The 25,742-nt window shown below is 34.0% G+C and overlaps 2 protein-coding genes across 3 annotated transcripts; one reads left to right on the plus strand and one right to left on the minus strand.

Annotated features, from left to right (window-relative positions):
* Window positions 1–6,035: 6,035 nt before the first annotated feature.
* LOC136204095 (ferric reduction oxidase 6-like) lies at window positions 6,036–18,046 on the plus strand. Of its 2 annotated transcripts, XM_065995291.1 has the most exons (9): window positions 6,036–6,417; window positions 7,146–7,251; window positions 8,443–8,634; window positions 10,073–10,307; window positions 12,312–12,639; window positions 14,722–14,998; window positions 16,085–16,334; window positions 16,418–16,838; window positions 17,586–18,046. In XM_065995291.1, exons 1-9 carry the CDS (start codon window positions 6,189–6,191, stop codon window positions 17,759–17,761), a joined length of 2,214 nt encoding a protein of 737 aa, XP_065851363.1. In that variant the 5' UTR covers window positions 6,036–6,188; the 3' UTR covers window positions 17,762–18,046. The 2 variants fall into 2 exon arrangements, with proteins under 2 accessions (XP_065851363.1, XP_065851364.1); XM_065995292.1 differs by lacking the exon at window positions 6,036–6,417 and having other exon boundaries at window positions 7,151–7,251; window positions 8,451–8,634.
* Window positions 18,047–21,441: 3,395 nt separating this feature from the next.
* LOC136203112 (cell division cycle 20.2, cofactor of APC complex-like) lies at window positions 21,442–24,996 on the minus strand. The gene is made up of 4 exons (XM_065994172.1): window positions 24,538–24,996; window positions 23,901–24,176; window positions 23,548–23,817; window positions 21,442–22,764 (listed from the first exon to the last, which is right to left on the minus strand). Exons 1-4 carry the CDS (start codon window positions 24,652–24,654, stop codon window positions 22,051–22,053), a joined length of 1,377 nt encoding a protein of 458 aa, XP_065850244.1. The 5' UTR covers window positions 24,655–24,996; the 3' UTR covers window positions 21,442–22,050.
* Window positions 24,997–25,742: the final 746 nt, after the last annotated feature.

Here is a 25,742-nt window from a genome sequence, read left to right on the forward strand (position 1 = left end):
TACTATAAGAAAACTTCAATTGAATTGAAGGGAATCAAATGAGAGGAGAAATTACAATAGATAGTAGAAAGGCAGGACGCGCAGACCCTATTTCAAAAATACCAAAAGACTAAAAGGAGGGTCCAAATATGTCCATAACTCCAAACATGCATAGACTCAATTAAATAAATTTAATTGGTTGATTACATATCCGTCTTATGTAATATTTAGGTTAATCACATTAACTCGTCAAATTAACTTTCATCCAATTTTACTTCTAATCGTTTTGTATCTTTATATTAATTCTTAGATTAATATAACCATATAAAACGTCGATTACGCATGTCCCAATTATTTTGATTTCAATTCATTTAACACTTTGATTTACAACTTCGTAAAAACAAACTTTTAAACGAATTTTTCATTCGATAATCAAAACAGAAAAACTATTAATTTCTGAAACATATATTTATATATATAAGTTATATTCAAGCCGATTTTAACGATTAAAATCAAGTGGGATTCGGGCCGGGGGCCCGAAGCCGGGCTGCTGCCGCGAGGCTACAGCCGCGCGACGGCGGCTGGTCGCGCCGTGAGACGCGACCCGAGCCGCTGTCGTATTTTTTTTTTAATATAAAACATATATATGTATATATATATATATCAGATTTTAAAACGGTTTTAAAAACGATTTTCAGAAATAGGAAAAACTACAATAGATTTTCGTTTTATCTTTTAGAATTAATAAAACTAATTTTATTGACCTAACTATAAAACTAATAGATTTTGTTATCATGATTATCAACCGAAATAATTAGAAACATACGCATAATCTATTTTAATTAACAATTAATTAAAATTTATTTATCTTTAGAATTAATTAATCAAACAATTTGTTAATTAATCCTAACCATAAATATTTATTCAATCCTATTGAAAACTTCTAAATTTTCATATATGAAATAACGGATTTAACGATGGCTCTGATACCATTGAAGGTAATTAGGCTAAGGTATAGCAGCGGAAATATAAAATTTTTAGCCTACTTCCTTTTAACTATAGGATCCGTTAATCGTTATTTCATATAAAGAGGGATAAGAAGAAATACCTTTTGAAGAACAATCTACCGTTGTTATTCCACGAACTAGGGGAGTCGAATTCTCTTTCTCTCTCTAATTTGCAAATTTCGAAAATCACAAAGGGGGGATTAGGGAGCTTAGTCGAAATTCATGTAGTAGGGGGTATATATAATCACTTGTATCTAAACCCTAGCTAGATAGGAATAGGTTACTTAATAGGAATTCAATTCGGAATAGAATTCCCAATTATTATCTCACTATATATCTAATATATCTAGGATAATAATAAATAACCTAGTTGGATAATAATAGGAGTATACTAATCTAATTAAAACTCCTAACTTAATTATCTCTTAATTAATTTAATTCATATTCCTAATCAAATTAGGATTAATAGAATTAAAATAATTCCTTATTTATTATATATAAATTTCGGCCCCCTCTAATTAAATGGGTCTTACTGGGCTCAATTGGGCTTCCATCAATTAATAACATCCATCTCTCTTTCGGTTCCAAGTCTTATGTGTGATCCATTAGGTTCTTACTACTTCTGGCCGTATGCAACTATTTAATTAATTTCTTCAAGAATTATATTTAATCTTTGCATAACGGAATGATGTACTGAGTATGTTATTGGCAAGTCTGTAATCATTCCCCCAAAGTCCGTTAAGAAGACAGGTTGATTCTGTCGTTAACCTTTCCGTATTAGTTACAGTATAATTCGATCCTTTATCAACTACATCCTTGAACTGAATCTTATGACTATGGGTGATGTCAAGTCACATATAACGAGACGTTTGTTTTACTTGTACAGGCCGAGTCAACTCAAATAGATAGGTTAAGTGAAATCTGTATTTCTTACTCTTAAGCTATCACCTTGCAAGGATTTAGAGTCGAGTCTTCCACAAGCGATCCTTGGATGTATCTCCCATTAATCGGGAGTGATAAATGCTCAATCCAATGTATAACTACCCTGACATTACCTCCTGTGACACCCAACCTTTTCCGTTCACACCCTAAAGTCATCTCTGTTAAGGATCGTGGGACAGCAGGATCAAAGTCTCACATTTAGTAATTCAGGATGACCAATTAACATTCCTTTGAGTCTGAGGATTAGTTATACCTATTAATACCAATGAGATGAACAGGTGACAAGGATGAATCTACCCATCCTGTTATCTCAAATCGGATCCCCAATCCTAATGAACAACGTTTCATCGGATCTATGTAACTATCCAGATATCTGTATATATGAAGCTTGTGAGATCAGCTTTCTGTCGGACAGAAGACATTGTTACATACAAGTCTCAACAGTGATATATCAATCCTAAACATATCACTTGACTTGGGGTGGTTTTAAGTTTATTAGTTTATTATAAAGTTTTGTCTCACTTCATGCTTGTATGAACACTTTATAATCACTTTAAACAAACTTACAGATTTCCTTTTATTAGACTTTATTTAGTGCTTAAAAGGGATTGCCTTTATATAGTTATAAAACATATATCTCATTAAAACAAATGATATAAAGAACAATTCATTTACATTAAGTTTGTATCCTAGAACAATTGTCTATAGGACACCAAAACCCCAACACATATGACACCGAAGGAAATGAACACTGATACGTGGAGTGTTGATAACCTTCGGATTCAAGGGAGACGTGGAAAACCGAGAGCCTTCAAATCCAACAGACCCCTAGGAACTGTTTTCCTTAAAGGAAAACCCTCCTGATCGAACAAATAGATAACTGTTTAGAAGACGTTTCTTAAAAGAGGATTCCTCCTAAAAGAAAACGTCTAATAGAAGAGTGATTCCTAATAAAAAAGGGATTCTTGGAAGGAGTATTCTGCAGAACATTATAAATAGGTAAATATGACCAAAGCTAGATGTACGTTAACATCACTATTTCACAAGTAATTCATCACCTTCAACCCTCAAATCCTTGCTTACTTAGACATTGGAGCGGGTTTATCGGATTTAGGCCCCTCTCTGACCATCTGTTCCGTCTTATAGGTATCACGAAGAAGAATTCGAAAGGAGCTTCAGAAACATAGATCACATTTTACATATGAAAAGTAGTTTTTCCAACAGTAATGAATTATACTTTTCCAACAGCAAACAACAAGTAAACCAAATGAGCATTTAAACTGAATAAGTTATACTCCCTTCGTTTTTTAGTATATGACGTTTTAACCTTTTTAGTTTGTTCTTTTTTTATATGTTTTGTATTACCAATGTACTTTTAGAAATATTTTCTTAATTTTACCCTTATTTATAATAAGAGAGAGAAATTTAGTATTAATGCAAATAATCTTATTTAAGAAGAGAAAGAATTTTTGCATAGAAAGTACAAATTTGGAAGAGATGTATCAATAGTAAATTAATCATTTTAATAGTGTACTTAATGTACATTCCTCTTGATGAAAAACCAATAAAAAACGAAATGAGTATTGATAATGGATTTGCCCATGGGCCGGGTCTAATGGGCTTTTATATAAAAACACTCAGTCTAAGCTCAGCCTGCTATTAATTTAGACGGGCTCGGGCCGGACTGGGCTGGGACTTAAAAGCTAAATCCTAAACCCAGTCCATATAAACCCACTTAAAAATATATACATATTTTTTAGTTATAAAAAATAAAATTTATACTTAAAAGTAAATATGTAATATATAAATTTATTAATTAATATTAATATGCAGGTCGGGCTGGGCTAGTCCATGCTATTTTATAAATCTCAAGACCGTCCAAAATATAGGCGGGCTTTAGAAAACCTGGACTGTCTAGACTAATATTAATTTTCATTGTCCAAACCCAACCAAAAGATACATCTCTGGACGGGATGGGCGGGTATCCGAGCTCGTAGAAAGGTCTAACGGATAAGCATTTAAAACATTTTGTAATTCGGTTTCAAAAAAAAAAATTTTTTGTAATTATAACATTTTTAAATATTTTTGGACATTTAAAACATGGGATTACATCCATTTGGATCTTCAAATTAAAGCTTCAAAATCAATTAGGACCCTAAACTATAAAAATCATCAACCAGATCCCTGAACTAAGTAAAAATCATCAATTGAATCCCCATTCTATCCTAAAATAAAAAACTGTGACTATTTAATAGACTGTAATAATCTCCTGTGTTGGTTCAAAATGGGTTTGGGGAAGAAAGTTTGAAACTTTTCAACCGAATGATTTTCTACCATGCCTCAATTGATGGTTTTTGTTTAGAATAAGGACTCAATTGATGATTTTTTTTAATTATTTTAGGGGATAAGGTACCAAAATAGGCCTAAGGTTTTTAGGGAAGTACCAATTTAGATTCAACATTCAAAATAGCACCAATACAGGCTTAACGTTTACACCATAATATCAATTTAGGCTTAACGCTTACAACATAGCATCAATTTAGGAATTACTAACAGAACGTGATACGTCATCCGTTAAGTCTGCCAACTCAGCGCTACGTTATACAAGGTACCAAAATAGGTCTAAGGTTTGTAGAAAACACCAATTTAAGTCTATATTCTTATTTATTATAACTTGATATGTTATCTTTTTATTTAGTTCTATATTCTTATTTATTATAATACAATTAATTAGTATTCTTGTCTATTAAAACTTTATATTTGTTTTTCATCAAAGTTAATTTGGACAAACTTGAAACAAAGATAAAAAAAGATGGCACGAATAGGGATGAAGTGATTTTGAGATTGAAATTGTCATAATCTTGCTGCGGAAAAATTAAGGACTAATTTTGTGTGAATTAATAAATATATTAGAACCAAAACTGACTTTTAATTGAAGAAGTAGAGGCGGGATGAAAAACAAATAATGTTTTAATGGGCAATAATACTAATTAATTGTATTATAATAAATAAGAATATAGAACTATCAAGTTAATAGGAAAAGAATATAATATGATTAATTGTGACGTTTAGCTGAAATTGGGTATATTTTGTAAACGTTAAGCTTAAATTCGTATTATTTTGTAAACGTTGAGTCTATATTGATGTCTTTTGTACGTAAAGCTTAAATTGATGCTTTCTACAAACCTTAAGTCTATTTTGATACCTTATGTGATGTGACGTTGAGTTGGCAGACTTAACGGATGACGTGTCACGTTCTGTTATTAATTCATAAATTGATGTTATGTTGTAAACGTTAAGCCTAAATATTGGATGGTGATGAACTTTGACAAAGTAAGCTCATCCAATGGTAGAAGAAACAAAGTAAGACACCATTGATATTATATTGTAAAAGTTAAATCTATAGTTGTGCTATTTTGAATGTTTAGCCTAAATTGGTACTTTCCTAAAATCTTAGACCTATTTTAGTACCTTATCTCTTATTTTAGGGATCCGATTAATGATTCTCTTATTTTAGGGATCCGATTAATGATTTTGATAGGTTAAGCTCATAACTGACATTAAAATCTTAGTTTAGAGAGCAAAATGTGTATTATGCCTTGGAATATTTATGTTTCCGGATTGAAGGACGGATCTCACCAATATAAACATCCAACTAACATACATAAATAACCCCTTGAACTTGTCCAAATGTTGCAACTGCCTCCCTCAACTTTCAATCATAACAACTTACCCTTTAAACTTGTTCAATTGTAAAACGTAACCCCAAATTGGGAATTTTTTTACCCCATACTTGAAGCAACAGTAAACGCGTTTCCCCGGATTCGTATCACGCCAAAAATCTGATTATCACACTCCACGAGCGCTGCAGATTTGGCATTTCACGTGTTTCTTCAATTGCAGTCCATATCAGCAATTTGGGGTTATATTTTACAATTGGACAAGTTTAAGGGGTAAATTGTTACAATTAAACAAGTTCGAGGGATAAGTTGTTATAATTGAAAGTTGGAGGGACAGTTGCAACATTTGGACAAGTTTGGGGGTTATTTATGTATTAAGCCAACTAACAATGAAAGGAACTTATCCCCCCGAAAAAAACACCCCTGCTTCAACAGCAGTCATTCCACTGAGGGTCCGAAGTTCAGAGGAGCTAGATGAAAACGTTGAACCACAGCTGAACCCTAAAGAAGAGGTTTAAGCTTCCGAAACTGTAATTCGCCTACAAATTGAATCCGGTACCATGGATTTCGAGAGCTTAACATGGCGGCTACAATTTCCGACGAGGAGCACCCCCTTCTTCTCTATGATGTCAATGACATCAAAAGCTCTTCTTATTTTGCTTCATTTGCGAAATGGTTTCTCAAATCTATTATGTGGCTTTTGTTTCTTTCATGGATTGCTATCTTCTTCCTTGTTCCGTCTGATTTTGGTGCTCAACTTTATTCTAATTGGGTTGCTGCTACAAGTACAAGCGTCTTTGGAGAGACTGGTATGTTTTTTGTTCTTATTTTATGTAAATGTTAAATTAGGTTAAACGCACATTGGTCAATTTTCACTCAAAATGACAATTCAACTTCAATTTTGTATCAATAAAATTATTCAAACTTTTAATTTTGTCTCAATAAATCACTCGGCATGTTATCTTCTCTTTCTAGAACCAATTTTTTACATAAACCTTTGAAACTTCTCAAAATTAGTCTAGATTTAGACTAGAAACAGTTAATTAACCATAAGAAACCTTAATTTATTGGAAACAAGAGCAGGAAACATCATAGTAGAGATAGTTCCAACATTCCGAGGCCGAAACTATCCACAGTAGAGATAATTCCAATAGTCCGAGCCGAAAACATCTAAATAGCTGTGGTCACGGGGCCAGGGGGCCTGGCTCCTCCGGCCTTCCTCTCGTGCCGGCAAACTTAAAAGCAAAAATACATCAAGAAAGTGATATGGCTGCCACATTAGCATTATTACTGATGTGGGAGCTAGGTGGCAGCCATCATTTTTTTGCTATTGAAGTCTAGGAATAACTTTATTGAGACAAAATTTAAAGTTTGAATAATATTATTGAGATAAATTGAAATTGTACCATAATCTTGAGACCATCATGAAAATTCAGTGACCAATGATACATTTAACCCTTATTTTACCTAAATGTTCAATTAGGTGTGTAAATGTTGTTTATTTATTGCTAGATTTTGTTCTTTCTGTGAATTGCAGGAAGTGCTTTGTTGATATACAATGGCCCCATATTCATTATTATGCTTGTTGCTGTTCCTTATCTTGCTCTTTTTAGGAAAGAGGTGGACCAACAAAAGCTTCATGGGTATGCTATTTTTATGCACATAACCTGTTTGTTTTAATTCCCCTTCGAAGAAGTGGGATAAAAAGTTTTTACGGTCACTAAAATAAAGTCCCAAAGTATCAAAATTTAAGGTTACTATGGCAGAATCTAACGAGGTTTAATACATCTTTAGCTTTATGTATTTGTCCAAAAAATTCAATTGCCAATTGTGCTTCTAAAATGTTCAATTTACCCCTGAGCTTGTTTAAAATAACATATTAATCCCCTAAAATACACGCGGCAGAATAAGAAGTTTTGAAAAAGTTGACATGCTTACACTTTTAGAACTTTTTCAAAGTACAAGGGAACAATTTTTTAGACAAGTACCGGAGGACTAAAGATGTATTAAGCCAATCTTAACAATGTAAACCACCGACAAGCTGAAGTGGCTGCATGTTAATAACACCTCACAATTTGTTTGACACGTGTTGCCACGTGGCAATTAAAAAAAAAAGTAATTTTTTTAATATCCTAACCCGGTGATTCTTATCCCAAACTGATTCAATTCATTTTATTTTTCACTTGGCAACATACAGAGGTGTTATTGATGTGACGGCCACAACAGTTTTTCAGTGGTTTAAATTGTTGGATACGATTATTGTGATTTTATTGATAAAAGGCCTAATACATCACCCGCTATCTGAACTTGTCCATAAAAGTAGATTGACTCTTAGTGTCTCACCAGCTCCTTGAACTTGATTATTTCGTATCACAAACTCTCTGAACTTGTCCATAAAATTAGATTAGCTCCATGAACTTTATAAGTGTCTCAACAACTCCCTAAAATTGCTTATTCCGTAACAACTAAATACAAAAACCTATTAAACTAAATTCTAAATTTTTCTCTTCTCCTACCTTTCAACCTATTATAAGAGATAGTGTTGCAGGTTTGAGAGATCGAATGGATGAGGATTAAGAGTTAGTATTATGGTTTTTCTCTTCTCCTACCTTTCAACCTACTTTTCTCTTCTCCTACCTTTCATTGAGCTGATGAGACACTTGCAAAGTTTATGGAGCTAATCTACTTTTATGTACAAGTTGGTGATGTATTAGGCCTTGATAAAATTTACTACTTTAGTGATTTTATGGGATAAAAACTACTTTAATGACCATAGAAACTTTTTATCCTGAAGAAGTGTGAAGAAGGGTTTTAATTTTTTTTAATTTTTTTAGGAATGCAGCTCCAAGACTTCGCTTGGGGACTTTTCCTGTTATAGTAGATGGACCATTTGGAGTTGTCTCTGCAGCTGAATTAATTGGGATGTTTCTCTTTTTGGTGTTCATTCTCTGGGCTGCTTATTCTTATGCCATAGCAAATTTTGAATTACTACTTACTTATGGCGATTTGACGCTTCAAGAAAGCAGGTTTACTTCTACTGTTGGACATGGGTTTTGTTTGTATTTATTTGGCCTATACCACAGGAGCCCTCTATAGTTGTCCATTTTGGTCACCTATGTTGCACAGAGAAACGTTATTTCTAAAAAAAATACAGCAAGGAAACGGTAAAGAAACGGAAACGGACACCAAACATGGAAACGCTAGTGAATGTTTTGACCACTCGCCTTTTGGGTTGACTTTCCATATGCAATGTGATTTTTTCCTTAAAGAAAAACACACAACATAGTTTGTAATAGCCTCTCTAAACTCATACACAATTTGAAATATAATCCCGAAAGGTCACATTGCAATTTTTTATAAAAGGAAAAGCCACATTGCATATCGTAAAGGCGATTCGTCCTCACGGGTCAACAACTTCTCCGATTAAGTAAAAATAGAGGGCGCTTTATGTCACTTTAAGGGAGTTTGAGTGGCTAGTGGATTGTCCCTTGAGTTCTTTGTATGGTTTAAGCTTTTTTTTGGGATAAATTACACTCATGACCACTAAACTTTATTCATTTTTACGGTATGACTACTGAATTTCAAAAAGTAACATAAAAGTCAATCAACTTTACACAATCTAATATTATAGCCACTAAACTTCAAACTCAAATTGACCGATGATGGTCGCAAAATGGAAATGTCCAAGAATTAAAGTTGCTTTGAAACACATTTACCATGAAACCACATTTTTTATTTTTCAAAATCAACATGTTTTCTCTCTCTAAACAATCACATTCTCTCTCTAAGTAAACAACACTCAAGTGACCTCAAATAAAAAAAAAAAAAGTCTAAGAATTAAAGTTTCTTAGGAAATTATCAATTCTTGGAATTTTTTATTTTGAGGTCATCAATAGTAATTTTGGGATGTTAATTGAAGTTTTAGTGGCTATAATGTTAGAAAGTTTAAAGTTGAATGACTTTTATATTACGTCTTGAAGTTTCGTGAGCTATACAGTGAAATGAGTAAAGTTCAATGACCATGGATGTAACTTACCCATTTTTTGGGTATAAGTTACAAAGTGACCTCAATGTTTTTGTGATAGTGCCAATTTAGTCCCAACATACAAAGTAACACAATTTTAACCTCAACCTTTATGAAATAGTACCAACTTAGTCTTGCGTAACGAAACTTGACACCTCAACGTTTGTGAAATGGTACCATTTTAACCCCAAGTTCCGTTACCTAAAATTGGTACCATTTCATAAATTTTATTTTTATTAATGAGCCTTTTGGCTCTCGCTATGGGCCATGTTTCTAGGACCCATTATGCCTTAGTGCGCCATATACCTTTAATAACCATGAAGTTGCAAAACTTTGTCATCAAATTCCTTTTGCATCAAAAATTGCATACAACAGTTAGAGAATCATTGAAAATGCTTTGTTTTCTTGCAACTAATTGGCCAATTTCAACCATTTTGCAGGCTCCGAATGTTGCAGATGACAGTCTATCGCTTTGGTTCGATGGCCCTGTCGATCATAGCTTTTTTGTTTCTCCCGGTTGCAAGGGGATCAATCCTCCTTCGTATTGTAGATATACCTTTTGAGCATGCCACAAAATATCATGCTTGGTTGGGACATCTCACTATGTTTCTTCTGACCCTTCATGCACTAGGCTATATGCTTGTATGGATTATTCGAGGCGAGCTGCTTGCATCTGTAAGTTCTTATACCAATGCGTTTTTTGTTTACCGGAAAATATTGCACAGGAAAATATTTTCCTCATTTTTCTGTGTTGGTTTGCTTAGGAAAACAAGTCAATGGAAAATTTTAGGTTAGTCAAGGGAAAATTTTACCAAAAAAGTGAAGAAAATTGCTTTAAAAAAAGAAGTGAAAGAAAATATTTTACCCTACCCTTTTGAAAACAATAAAATATTTTCCTAACCTTTTAAAACCATACTTCATTCTTTCTTTAGTCGTTTGAAAATAAACAGACACCCACCACTTCTTTCCGTTTTTCGGTGTTGTAGCCTAACACCGAAAAATATTTTATTCTTCAATACAAAAAATTTCCTTAAACACGATTTTCCAAAACACAATATTTTCTGACAAACCTAACCTAAATTTTCTTGTTTTTACATCCATATTATTGTGTTCGTGTCACTCTTTGTTGTATATGTATCAACTACTTCTACATGACTACATCAACATACAATGGTATTGCTAACATTCTGGCTGCAATGGATGAGTTACATTATTAAGTTTTGTCCTAAACCATATGAATCCCCTTAAAGTTATTCGTTTTGGTCATTTTGGTCATATGACTACTTACCTTTCGATTGACTTTTCCTATGCAATGTAGCTTTTCTTTTTATAAAAAACTGCAATGTGACATTTTCGGATGATATGTCAAAGTGTCTATGAGTTTAGAGAGGCTATTGCGAAGGTGTAAATTTTTTTGAAAGAAAAAGCTACGCTGCATATAGAAAGTCAACCGAAAAGCGAGTAGTCAACATCTTCAACAATTGAGGATAAATACAATAGTGTTATGTCACTTTCAGGGAGTTGGAGTGACTAATGAGTACTGTTATTAGAATCTTACGACTCGGGATTCAAATCGTACTATTCGATTCGATTCAGCTCTATTTCGACCCGGATCTATAAGGCGAATCTAAGTTATAACAAAATCTTACGATTCGCAATTCGAATCATACAATTTGATTCGATTTAGCTTTATTCGAGCCGGATCTTCACCACCGTTCATCAAAAACTCCACCAACACTCACTAGTAAACTCACTCTCCTCCACTCCACTCCGATTGTTATTTTGTCAAGTTATCAACTCAAACTAGTTCCATTTTATCATTATAAAGTTGACAACAGGGCCAAAAAAAAAGTTAGAAACTCCAACTCCTCAGCTCCACTAAGTTATTAAACAGAGTCCTATTTGTGAATTAGTTTGACTAGTATTGCATTTGCATTAGATTTGAATATTAAGTACTTGGTTGATATGATTTGTTTTTTCGCATTAAAATTGCATTTCTAGACTAGTATTTGATAATATTTTGAGTTCATCTTGGTAAATATTTTATTGTTTATAATATTATAAATTTGAATCGAATCTTACAATTCGATTTGATTCACAAGCCATGATTCATAAAATGTGGATTTCGATTCACGAGTCGAATCTCAATTTGCCTTCTAAACTTGTTCAAAAAAGCTTGATTGGCCCCCTAATCTTTCAAAGTATCCCGAACCCCCTCAACTTGCTTAAAATAGCTCCTTCAACTTTAAATGTAAGCAATTAATCACTCGGTTGCAAAAAAGTAAGCTGTATGTGTAAGAAGTGTTGCACGCTCTTTGAAATGTTATTACATAATTAACAAAATAGATTAAAACATATTAAAAAGAATGTTCATACTTGCTCAACCGTAAAAACATTTCCTCTCTCATATTAGAACTTCATACCAGGCGCGTGCAACCTACTTCTTTGCAAACCAGTGATTAAGTGACTGCATTTTAAGCAAGTTGAGGGGCTATCAGATACTTTGAAAGTTTAGGAGACCAATCAAGTTTTTAGACAAGTTCAGGGGGACAGAATGTATTAAGCCTATATTTTTATTTATTTTTTGCGCCTCATGTTCAACATACGCATGCCTTGCACGTAGGTTCGAAGACCTCTTAGCGTCTTACGCCTTTAACAACTAAGATTATTTCTGTGCAGATATTGGAGTGGAAAAGTGATACTGGTGCAAATTTTGCTGGGTTTATAAGCTATGCATTTGGCCTATTAATGTGGATGACAACACTCCCCCCTGTGAAAAAGCGATGTTTTGAACTTTTCTTCTATACTCATCAACTTTACATACTTTTCATCTTCTTCTTTGCGTTACATGTTGGTGATATCTTGTTTAGCAAAGCTATGGGAGGAATAATTCTTTTCATGCTTGATCGTTTTCTGAGATTTTTCCAGTCACGAAGAACTGTTAATATAATTTCAACAATGGTGTTTCCATGTGGAACAATGAAGCTTGTGTTTTCAAAACCCAGAAGTAAGACTACTTCTTCCCACGTAAATTACATCCATGGCTACTGAACTTTACTCATTTTCACGGTATGACTACTGGAACTTTACACTTTCAGACATTATAGCTACTCAACTTTAATCAACGCCTCAAAATTAAAGTTGGTAATTATCGGGTTTGTGTCGTGTCAATTTCGAGTTAGTGTCAAAATGAAGTCAACTCTAACCCAACCCAAAAACTTGTGTCAACATCGGGTTAGTGTCAATTTCTTGCAGTGTTTTCAGATCACATGTTATTTTACTATGTACGTATATTAGCGGTGACAACTAAAAATGTAGGAGGATATGGTACCAATATTCAAATATTTTATGTTATTTTTTTATTAATATGCTAACATGAGGGCGAGCCTTGGCGCAACGGTAAAACGTTGTTGTCGTGTGACCAGAGGTCACGGGTTCGAGTCTTAGGAGCGGCCTCTTGCCAATTAAATTGGCAAGGGAAGGCTTGCCCCCAATACACCCTTGTGGTGGGACCCCTCCCCGGACCCTCGCTCAGCGGGGACGCGTAATGCGACCGGGCCGCCCTTTATGCTAACATTAATCATCCACAAGTAGGCCAATATCATGTTGGGGGTAATTTAATTTATTTATAACAATATAGGAGGTTCGAGTCGTGTTTGCAAGTAATAATTGTAATTTTATTACATTTATTAATAAAGATGACATGTAAAAATATGAGAGAATATATCAGTTATCTTAAATATTCCTGTCATTTTCGGGTAAGTATGCCACCTCTACTCAAAATGTCTTTTGACGACTTCAAAATAAAAAATTCCAATAATTAATGCTATTTTAAGCAATTTTAATTCTTTAAAATTTTCCTTTTGAAGTCATTTAAGTGTTGTTTGGTTAAGAGAGAAAAATTGTTTGGTGAGGAGAGAGTAAGTGAATTTTTAAAGAGAGAGAAAGCTCTATAAACAACGATTTTAAAAACTAAAAAAAATGTGATTTCATGGTAAATGTCGTTCTAAACAACTTTAATTCTTGAACATTTCTTTTGAGGTCGTTAATGGTTATCTTGAGGCATTAGTTAAAGTTTAGTGGTCATAATGTTAGAAAGTATAAACTTTAACTAACCGTTAAAAATGACCGTTAGTGACCTCAAAATGGAAATGCTCGAGAATTAAAGTTGTCTAGAACGACATGGTAACATTTACCATGAAACCACATTTTATTTTCCAAAATTACCACTTCTAGAGTGCTCTCTAAAAATTCACTTTCTCTCTCCTAATCAAACAACACATAATTGACTTTAAAACTAAAAATTGAAGAATTAAAGTTGCTTAGAATATCATCAAATCTTGGAATTTTTTTTATTGGGAGGTCGTCAACGATCATTTTGAGGCGTTGATTGAAGATCAATGACTATAATGTTAGATAATATAAAGTTGAGTGACTTTTATATTAGGCCTAATACATCACCAACTCCTTGAATTTGTCCATAAAAGTATATTGGCTCTCTGAACTTTATTAGTGTCTCACAAGCTCCCTAAACTTGCTTATTTCATATTATCATCTCCCTAAACTTGTCCATAAAAGTCGAGTAGCTTCCTAAACTTTGCAAGTGTCTCACCAGCTCCCTAAACGTATCAAACCTAAATTCTAAAAATACATCTTCATCTCTTCGAGAGATAATTTTTTCTCTTCTCCTACATTTCAACCTATTATAAGAGTTTGTGGTGTAGGTTTGAGAGATCGAATGGATGAGGATCGAGAGTTAGTATTATGGTTTTTGTATTTAGTTGTTATGAAATAAGCAAGTTCAGGAAGTTAGTGAGACATTTGTAGAGTGTAGGGAGCTAATCTACTTTTATGGACAAGTTTAGGGAGCTGGTGATACGAATTAATCAAGTTTAGAGAGCTGGTGAGACACTAATATAGTTCAGAGAGCCAATATACTTTTATGGACGAGTTCAGGAAGTTGGTGATGTAGTAGGTCTTTATATTATATTTTGAAGTTTAGTAGCCAGTGTAATTTACACTTCACTGTTTACTTGAATGTTTTCCAGTCATGTACCGTTATGTAATGTTTCTATTTTTGACATTATAGATCTGCAGTATAATGCTCTCAACTTTATATTCCTTCGTGTTCGAGAAATATCTTGGCTGCAATGGCATCCGTTTAGTGTCTCATCCAGTCCCCTGGATGGTGAATGTCATCTTTCAATCCTTGTAAAAGCTGTTGGAAGCTGGACATCAATGCTTAAAGAAAATATCTCGAATGCGGTTTCAGTGGAATCTCATGAGAAGATTCCTTTCTCTGCTTGTTCCAGAATTTCAGCCTCTTTAGAGGGACCTTACGGGCATGAATTACCGTACTATTTGAGGTTTGCTTTTTTAATCTCTGTGTTTGTAGCATGTCTCTTGAATGATTATCACCCTTGTGCCTCAATGATAATGTTACGCTGTTATCACTATTTGAATCTTAAGATTGGATTCAATTCAGTTCTATTTCGAACCGAATCCATAGGGCGAATCTGAATTATAACATAATCTTATGATTCGTGATTCAAATTGTACTATTTGATTCAACTCTATTTCTAGCATAGGGCGAATCTGAATTATAATAGAATCCTATAATTTGCGATTTGAATCGTACGATTTGATTCAGCTCTATTTCGAACTGGATCTATAGGCGAATCTAAATTATAATAGAATAGAATCGGTGGTGAATTGAAATCGTCATTTTGAGAATGCTCTATTTCGATTCATTGATATCCTGGCTACATTATTATTATTATGGTAAATTAAAGAAAAAAAAAACTTTTGTGGTTATACAAATTGTCAAACTAAAAGATCTTCGTTTTTAGTAAAGCGAGAAACCTCAGACTTCTCTTAGTCGCAAAAAAAAAACCAAACATGCGTTTGACAATTCGTGTAATAGCCATTCCAGAAAGTTGAGAAATGCTTCTCTTTATTAGCTTTTATATGGAAAATGATTCCTACCTTCTTGACCCAGAATTGGTCCGTTGGGGGCCAAGTTTGCGTAAAATTTTTTTTTCCTAAAACTTCTCAAATTTAAGCTAGATTTGGACTACGAAAATAAGATTGAGTCGTTTTGAACAAATTTAGAGAAATTTGTCGTCTATCATATATTAATCAAGATAAATTTTGTAATTAAATACAAACTCAATGAGTTAATTAGCTACTCCGAACCTTAATTTGTTGGAAACAGAGGGCCGAAACCATCCCTAATACTGGTAGTTCCAACAGTCGGGAGGCCGGAAACCATCCATGTTAGGGGTGGTTTCGGCGGGCGGGGTCCTGGCCCCTCTAGGTCTCGTTGTCTCGGCCCCTGCTTCTTGATTGGAATGAAGAAATTTGGGATTTGATTTGATAGATGAGGTCCTGTTCTTCCAAGCTAGTATTGCTGAACTAATTCTGCAATTTATTTTATGTTTTTGTGTTCTTAGATACAAAAACCTCATATTAGTAGCCGGAGGAAGCGGGATCTCGCCTTTTTTGGCTATTGTAAGTGATATTTTCCACCGGATAAAGAGCGAGAACCCGCACTGCCAAACAAATATTTTGATTGTATGGGCAGTGAAAAAATCAAATGAAATTAGTCTTCTTTCTGAATTTGATGGCATCATTCCACATTTCTCTGATAAATTGAACATTGAAATCCAAACGTTCATCACTCGTGAACCAGAGCCACTATTGGTACGTGTATCTATAGTTTTGTTATGAATTGTTCATCTCGTAATGTTATTTTTCATTTGTAATCAAACCGATTCTAATTGCAGGAAAGTGCGGAAGTTCTGAAAGTGACAAATAGTTCGGGTTTTTCGTCCTCAAAAGATGGCAGCATGTCGATTTTAGTTGGATCGGGGAACAAGATATGGTCCGGAGTATATTTTTTCGCATCTTCAGTTGGTTTTATTATTTGTTTCAGCATTTTGGAGGCATGTTACATACAACCTTTCGATATATTAAGTTGGTGGTATAAAGGTTTGCTGTTCGTAGCGTGCATGGTTGTTAGCGTGTTCGTTTTCGGGGGCGTTGTGGTTGGCATGTGGTATTATTGGGGAAAAAAAGCGTCATCCGATGTCAAAACTCAAAACGATAGGGAGCGAATTGATGATAAAGTGGTAACAATGGATATAACTTCGGAAGCTCTCGCAAGTTTAAGCACATTTCGATATGGTTGCAGGCCAGATTTCAAAGGTACGTTTCTGAGATTGAACGAAAAAACAGGCTTAAATTTTGGAACACAGGGGTAAATTAATGAACTTAGTTGTTGGTTTGTAAATTTTGATTATTCTTGTTGTAATTAGAGCTGTAAATGAGCTGTAAATGAGCTGTAAATGAGCCGAACGGCTCGACAAAAGCTCGACTGTATTCAGGTTAATTTATGATCGAGCCGAGAACCGAGCTGAGGTTGAGCATAGTGAAACCCAGCTCGAAAGCTCACGAGCATGCTCAGTTATAGGTTCATAAACAAGCTCAATTATAATCTTCATGAACACGCTCATGAGTAAGTTGGTTCGATTATTTCTTTAATAAGAGTAAATAATTTATTAGTCTCTGTATTTTTACTTAACTAATTGTTTAGTCCTCGTATTTTAATAATATACTGTTTAGTCTTTCAAATATTTGAATTATTAAACAATTTAGTACATCACGTAACTTTAGAATTAAACAAAGTTAAGGACTAAACATTGTGTTAGATAAAAATCTATAGACTAATAAATTATTTTTCCTTTTAATAATAATATTTATATAAAGGAGAAAATGTAAACAACGTAGTTTTGTGTAAAGTTTAGTTTTGTAGGTTTCAAAACTATGTAGTTTTAATGAGTTGCTTAGCAAAGCTCGTGAACAAGCTCGCGAACAGCTCGTGAATAAAATGTTGAGGTTGAGCTTAAGCTCGAGCTCGTCAATTTTCTATGGCTAATATTTCCAAAATTGCAGAAATATTTGAACGTATGTCAAAGCGATGGAGCGGTGTCGATATTGGAGTGATAGTTTGCGGTCCGGCAAGTTTGGAGTCAAGTGTTGCACGGGAAACCAGGTCACAGATTTTTGAGAGAAGTTTTTCCTCCCATGATTCCATTTTCCATTTTAACAGTCATAGCTTTGAGTTTTAGCAAATATTTCGGTATGTTGTAAGGATATGGAAACAGAAATGGATGCCGAAAAATGTAAACGGAAACATGAAATTGAAACTTGTAGACGCACTATTAAAGAGGAGTGTCGGTGTAACATAGGTGATTGTAGCTAGTAGCTTCTTAATTAGTATGTAATATTGTAAGGCTCCAATTATTCCCGTAGGTTTGTGAGCAAGCTCGTGAACAAATTCGATTACAATTTTCATGAACAGAATCGTAAGCAGGCCTTGTTCGATTATTTTTTTTAATAATAGTACTTTTTTAGTGGACTAAATAGTGTGTTATTAAAATTTGAGTACTAAACAGTGTGTTAGATAAAAATGTAAATAACTTAGGGTCCGTTTGGTGTGTCGTAATGTAATGTAATTAAAGCTGTAATTAATCAAAGTTGTAATATAATGGAATGGAATAATGATTCTATTACTATGTGAGAAATTATATAGTATGCCTGGCATACCACATCAAAATCCGATATGGTATGCCATGGCCAATGAAAAGAGGGCACGTGTTAAATTATTTTTAAAAATTAATAAGAAAATAAAACTTAACTTTTTGTTAATCCAAATACTCAAAATAGACCTGTCTTTCTATTTTTCTTCACCGCCCCACCACCACCATTGCCTTCATCACCTGCTACCATTGTCTCCTTCCCATCATCTTTTTTTTTTTTGCTGACTTTTATTTTAAATTTCAAATTCATGTTTATCTTTGTAAATCATTTATCTCATGAAAATAAACTTTCCAGCCAAAATACAAAAATTAACTATAAGATAAAATTTGATGCTTTTTCTGAAGGTACAACAATGGTGGTTAATTAATGATTATATAAAAAAGAATTTTGCTGTCTACAAGACCTTTTGTTGGTGAAGTATGTTTTTTGCTGGTAGATTTCTATCTTGATAGTTTATAGAAAAAACCCAACCAGAAGAGAATAAACAGACGAACGGAGGTGACGGTGGTTGGCACCAGAGACGAACGGAGGGAGGTGACGGTGGTTGGCACCAGAGACGAACGAAGGTGATGGTTGGCATCGGAGACGAACGGAAGTTACGGCGGTTCGCGTCGGAGCTAATGGTGTGATTCTGGAAAAAAAACCAAAAGCCAAATTTGATTTGGGGATTGAACTAGGGAATAATTTTTTTTATTTACTAATTTTTAAAAATAATTTAACACATGCCCTTTTTTAATTCGTCTTGGCATACCACATCAGATTTTGATGTGGTATGCCGGGCGTACATTATAATTTCTCTTTGGTTGACAAATAAATATAATTAGCATTACAATAATATTTATGTTTGTTTAGTTAAATGTAACTGTAAAATTTCATTTATACAATTAAAATCAAAAAAAAAAAACATGAAAAATGTGAAATTAATATATTTTTCTCGTTTTTTTGTTTTCTATTGTCACCATTTTTTCCTATTTTTCATTTTTCACATTTTTTTTTGCTTTATTTTTCGTTTTCAGTTTTTCTAATTTTTTTCGTTTTTGAGAATGATGAGAAGTGAAATTTGACAAATGAGATATTAGATTAAACTTTAAAGATAGAAATTAAGGTTACATGTTTTGGTTATAATGAGAATTCAAGCCATTTTTTAGGTTTAAAACATCATTTGCTCCCTGAACTTGTCCAAAAAGCTTGATTGGCCCTCTGAACTTTCAAAGTGTCTAGATAGCTCCATCAACTTGCATAAAATGTTCAGTTAGCCTCCTAAACTTGCCAAAATGTAATCAATTGATCACTCGATTGCAAAAAAAAAAGTAAGTTAAATGTGGAAGATATATTACACGGGTCTTAAAAAAAGTAAAAACGATAAAAATCGCGGCAATGCAGTTCTAATATTAGAGAAGACAAGTTTTATAGTTGAGCAAGTAATAACTTCATTTCTAATCTATTTTTTAATTATGTAATAATATTTTAAGATGCGTAGAATACGTCTTCCGCATTTAACTTACTTTTTGGAGACGGAGTGATCAATTGATTACATTTTACGCAAGTTCAAGGGGCTAACTGAACATTTTACACAAGTTGAGGGAGCTATCTGGAAACTTTGAATGTTCAGGGGGCAAATGATGTATTAAGCTTTTTTTTTTTATGTAATGGAAATTATAATAGTTGTTAAACAAAATTTAATTTATGGATTTCTAATTCCATTACAACAAAATTTTAATGTGGAACCAAATATGGAAATGACCCTTCAATATAATGAGCATTCCATTACAAAGCCCATTACGTCTTACCAAACGGGTCCTTAAGTTTTATGTGAAGTTTACTTTTGTAGGTTTCATTTCTATATTGTTTTGTGTTGAAAAAAATTTAAATAAACATAATTAATGAGTTACTCGTATATTAAGTCCATAAAAAGAATTAACAAGTTATTCTCAAGTAAAGCTCGTGACCACTTCATAAACAAAATGTGAGCTGATTAATTTTCTAACGAATAAGGCTTGGCACGATTTCCGCCCTAGTTGTAATGTATTTTGATATTCCGAAAATTGCAGAAATATTTGAAAGTATGTCAAAGCATGGAGTGATAGTTTGCGGCCCGGCAAGTCTGCAGTCAAGTGTTGCAAGAGAAATCAAGTCACAGATTTATGGGAGAAGTTTTTCCTCCCAGGATTCTGTTTTCCATTTTAACAGTCATAGCTTTGAGTTTTAGCAAGTATTTCGTATGTTGCACGGATATGGAAGCAGAAACAAATACTAGGAAATATAAACGGAAACAGGGAATTGAAACCTGCAGAAACTCTACTAAAGAGGAAGTGTAACATAGGTAATTGTAGCTAATAGCTTAATTAGTATGTAAAATTGTTTGTAATAATCTATGAAGCATCGATACGGGTACGGTACGACAAAGGGTATTTTTAAAAAATATGAGATACTGGTACGGCGGGATACGACAAATTTTATATATAATTAATAATATATATATCATTTATAATAATGAAAAATTCAAAAGATACATAAATATATAAATCACAAACATATATAAATCACAAATCATATCCATAACGTCATTATAAAAAATACAAATATACTAGTGGGGTAGGGTGGGGTAAAAATACAAATATACTAGTGGGGTGGGGTGGGGTTATTTAATTTTAATCCTTATACTTTCTGAGTTTTTTTTTAAAAACCTGCACTTTCAAAGTTTTTCAAAAAACCCCTAAAGTATCCCCGACGTGCCCCCGGAGTGTCCCCGGCATGTCCACTAATTTAAAAAAGAAAAAGAAAAAAGGGGATACTTCCCAGTCGTGTCCCGTACTCGGAGTATCAGATACACGTACGTTGACCTCTGAAAAGTATCGGTGCTTCATTGGTAATAATTTATTAAGGCTTTCATGGTTTGTGAACGAATAAATTCGATTATAATGTTCATGAACAAACTCGTGAATACGCTTTCTTCGATTATTTTTTTTAATAAGACGACGTGTTTGTTAAAGAGGTTCGACAAACACAAAACGCAAACCCTTAAATCTTTTCTCAAACATGAATGCAATCCAATTGTGAGGTTCATCTTGAATGACAATCAGTTTTACACATTTGTATCATTATCATAGCTTCGGATTAATTAAATCTTAGCTTTGTAATTTCTTTTCAAGTTGTATTGGGAAGGGGAGGTTGAGGCTTCTTCATTTTGTTTGCTTGAAACCAAAAAGAGAGAAAAAGAAACAAATATTTACGTGGCTAGCTGACTACATCCACGGGACACGAAAATTTACGTGGTTCGCCACATAGTGACTACATCCACGGGAAAGCATCTGGCAGGTCTTATTATTAATCAACTTTGCTGTACATCTCACAAACTCAATGTAAATTTGCTGCACATCTTTAACTAAAATCCCATGTTTGAGATGTTACGGCTTCTTTCTGCTTGCTGAATGAATCATTATGCATAATCAGTTGTTCACGAGCGAGCCTCATCGGTGGATTTGAGTCAAGTTAGAAGAAAATGGCTCCCTATTTGCTTTTGGAGCTGCCTTAGTTGTTCACGAGTGAGCCTCATCCGCAGATTTGAGTTTTGGAGCTGATCTAGCCACTTCTGGAACCCCAAATTCATAATCAGTGTTCATGAGCGACTCTCATCAGCGGATTCGAGTCAATTTAGAAAATGGCTCCCGATTTGCTTTTGTAGCTGCACTTCTGAACCCCAAATGCATAATCAGTTGTTCACGAATGAGTCTCGTCAGCGGATTTGAGTTTTGGAGCTGCCATAGCCATTTCTGGAACCCCAAATGCATAATCAGTTCTTCACGAGTGAGTCTCATCAGCGGATTCGAGACAAGTTAGAAAATGGCTCCCGACTTGCTTTTGGAGCTGCCTTAGCCACTTCTGGAACCCCAAATACATTCCAAAATCTAAGTGTTTCATCTCCTGCAGCAGTGGCCACAGTGCAACCATCCGGACTCTGAGTCATGTAAAGTACTCTTGATGTATGACCAGTGAGTTCACCCATTTTAACCATGGATGGATATTTCCAAAGAGTAAGCTGATTCTGAGTGAACCCATGAGAACTAAGCAGTTCCCTCTCGTTCTTATTCCACAACAAAGAGCAAACCTGAGACCCAGTGTCCACTGAGTTCAAGCAAGCACCCGTGTGTGTATTCCAGAACTTAATGCACCTATCTGCACCGCCTCCTCCGGTAGCCAGTAAATTTCCTTGGAAAGGACACCAAGCAAGAGCTTTAACTGCAGAGGTATGATCTTCAAGTCTGTGAAGCCACTGTGTAGATGATGCCACAGATCTATCCCATATATGAACAAGGTTATCATTGCCTCCACTCGCTAATTGTTGCCCCGAAGTTGACCATTTAAGCCCACACACTTCTTGATGATGCCCTCTATAAGTCTCAACAATATGCGATCTAATTCTCACATCATTATTAATTACTTGACCATCCATTCCTCCTGTTGTAAGGATATGATTATTCCATGCCAATGCCCCTACTCTTGATCGGTGCCCACCTTTCAATTTTCTTAGCTACAAAACAAAAACCAAAACCAAAACAAATTAATCTCCCAAAGGGATGACAATTTGTAACACGAAATCCCATATGGAACATGTTTCATTCAAATTAATCACTCTAACTAACCGTATGTAAGTAAATAAGGTAGTTACTAGAATGAACATGCAAGAATATTTACTTCCATAATATCATCGTTTCATTTTTCTTTACTTTGCAAAAACTCAGGATTTTATCCCATAGAGATACTAAATCTTTCGCCTCTAAATTCAATGGGATGAATTCCATCTCGATGAAATTGAATCGGATCAATATCATGAATAACAATATCTGAGCTATCAAATCGATTCATTGTCAGACAATTCAATAGTATAACATAGAAAGATGGTTTATACATACCGAATTTAAAAACGTTTCTTGATTCAATTGAAAATTTCTTGACTTCACTTTTTTAAATTTATCTTATCATATTATGTATGAGATAACACTATTTTGGTACAAACATGAAATTGACACCTCTACATGAAAGGAACATAGATAGTATATAGAAACAGAAAAAAAAATGAACTTTACGGTCTGTTAGAACCAGAATCCCATAATTGTACTTCAGAGTTGTTCAAACCCCATTAATCTCCCAAAGGGGTGACAATTTGTAAAACGAAAATTCATTTTTCTGGCATTTATATCATGTATAAACCTCTATGAAACATATATAGGAGACAACAATATTTTGACACAAACATGAAATTGACACCTCTACATGAAAGGATATAGAAACACAAACAAAAATGGAGCTTTACCAGTCTGTTAGAAGCAGAATCCCATAACTGTACTTCAGAGTTGTTCAAACCAACAGCTAAGTGGCGTCCATCGGGAGCCCAATTCACACTAGTAACAGGACCAATTTCATCATCCATGGTCACAAGTTCTGATGTAGAACCATTAGAAGCATCCCACAAATATATTGTGCTTCCTAGAGCTATAGCTAGAACATTGCTGCTGCCCCAATCCAACAAATTCAAATAGAAATCGTCGACAAGATCAGGCGCATCCAATGTCCTCTCAGAACTCTAAATCAGAAAACTAGTGTATCAGCATTAACCCAATTAAAGTAATGTAACCAAAAGAAAGAGTAAAAAAGAGAGAAAGCAACCTGAGGAATGTGTCTGCGAGGCTTGATGGGTTTGGGTTGGAGACTAGCTGAGGAAAGGTGTTGCTGAGGAATCAATTCAACAGGAGCAGGAGGTTTGTTCTTGAATGCTAGAATACGAGTCCTGTTTATATTTAAAGTTTCTGCCAGTTGTTTCCTGTAAGCCTGACTTGATGGAGAGCAAGGTAATCCTTCCTCCTTACCTTTCTTACCTTCCGTTAACATGTAATGTGCAAAATCCATATCCATAGCTGATCGATTCGGTATAAATCTATCCAACTGTTGCATCCATATATAAAACACTGTGATTAGAATGATTCCAATAGTATGATTAGATTCGATTCAGCTCTATTCTGAGCCTGATTTATTGGGCAAATCTAAATTATAACAAAATCTTATAATGATTCACAATTCAACTCTATTTTGAGCCATATCCATATCCATTTGCTGATCAATTCGATATAAATCTATCCAACTGTTACATCCATATATAAAACACTAATTAATTAACAAATCCATATCCATGGCTGATCTATTCGGTATAAATCTATCCAACTGATACATCCATATATAAAATACTAATTTAATTAACAATCTCAGTTAACAAATTGATTAAAAATCCCAATAACAAGCCTCTTACATTTTCATTATTAGAATTCCTTCTCTGAATACGTTGTTCTTGATGTGGGAATCTCGAATTTGCTTTCAAGATCATCGAAGAAGAAGAAGAAGAAGAGCTCGTGAATCCTGCATCCATTATGTTAATACCAACAAAATATAGAGATAACAAATAATAATATGCAATCAATTGATAAATCTACGAAATAACAAACAGAAAAAAAAAACGAAATTAAACCCTGTTAAAAAGAAGATTAAGAAATTGAGAGAGAGGGCTTTGCTATTCAGAATGCTCAAACCCTGTTAAAAACAAGATTAAGAAATTCAGAGAGAAGGCTTTGCTTTGCTATCCAGAATCCAGAGTGAGAGAGAATTAGAAGAAGCGATTGATTATCACAAAATGAAGGCTCTATTTAATGCTGATTTGGTAATTGGTCCTAGGGTTTTTTATGCGTTTGGGTTTTTCTGATCTGTTGGCCGCCGAGAGTTTTGGAAAGAAGCAACGGCTAACTACGTTAAAGAAAGAGCCGTTGAAAATTGGATTGACCATAATGCCCTCACTTATGTCTATGGGCCTTGGATGACTGATAGAAGCCCAACTCGAGTTTTTGATGTTCAATATTATTAAATACGCTTTTTTACCGTAAAATCACAATTGGGCAAATTACACTCATGACCACTGAACTTTACCCATTTTAATAGTGTGACCATCGGGCTTCAATTTTCAAAGGACTAAGGTGCAAAAATACTTATAACATTATGTAATTTTACCCCTAACGTTGAAAGCCAAGAACAATTTTACCTCTAATGTTGATAAATTGGGTGAATTTGAGAAATAATTTATCAAACTGTCTTCTTGGTCATGAATCTTGTCACCTACACTTCACACGTTCGTCATTTTATCAGTAACAAATCGCAAACATATGTTGAGATGTGAAAAAAAATCAAAAAAATATACTGTCTTTTTACGAATCGGATAAAAAAAATTCAAAAAATTCACCTAATTTATAAATATTAATCTCCAATTCTATTATTTAATTATAAAAAACATGAAATCTTTTTTTAGAACTAACTGATACGTAATTATTGCAGAATAAGGAACAAAATATTTGTGTTTTATAATAATGTCTGAAATTAACCCAAATTATCAACGTTAGGGGTAGAATTGCTCTTGGCTACCAACGTTAGAGGTAAAATTGCACTATTTTAGGCGTTAGGTGTAAAATT

Source organism: Euphorbia lathyris, chromosome 8, assembly GCF_963576675.1.
Source record: "Euphorbia lathyris chromosome 8, ddEupLath1.1, whole genome shotgun sequence".
Taxonomy (NCBI): Eukaryota; Viridiplantae; Streptophyta; class Magnoliopsida; order Malpighiales; family Euphorbiaceae; genus Euphorbia; species Euphorbia lathyris.

What these genes read in the sequence shown, in the direction of transcription:
- LOC136204095 (XM_065995291.1), top strand. Translation starts at nt 6,189, where the DNA reads ATGGCGGCTACAATTTCCGACGAGGAGCACCCCCTTCTTCTCTATGAT. An exon ending in AAGCGTCTTTGGAGAGACTG is followed by an intron (nt 6,418 to 7,145) that starts GTATGTTTTTTG and finishes TGTGAATTGCAG; the next exon opens with GAAGTGCTTTGTTGATATAC. An exon ending in TTGACGCTTCAAGAAAGCAG is followed by an intron (nt 8,635 to 10,072) that starts GTTTACTTCTAC and finishes ACCATTTTGCAG; the next exon opens with GCTCCGAATGTTGCAGATGA.
- LOC136203112 (XM_065994172.1), bottom strand. Translation starts at nt 24,654, where the DNA reads ATGGATGCAGGATTCACGAGCTCTTCTTCTTCTTCTTCTTCGATGATC. An exon ending in GGAATTCTAATAATGAAAAT is followed by an intron (nt 24,177 to 24,537) that starts GTAAGAGGCTTG and finishes TGGATGCAACAG; the next exon opens with TTGGATAGATTTATACCGAA. An exon ending in CTCGCAGACACATTCCTCAG is followed by an intron (nt 23,818 to 23,900) that starts GTTGCTTTCTCT and finishes TTTCTGATTTAG; the next exon opens with AGTTCTGAGAGGACATTGGA.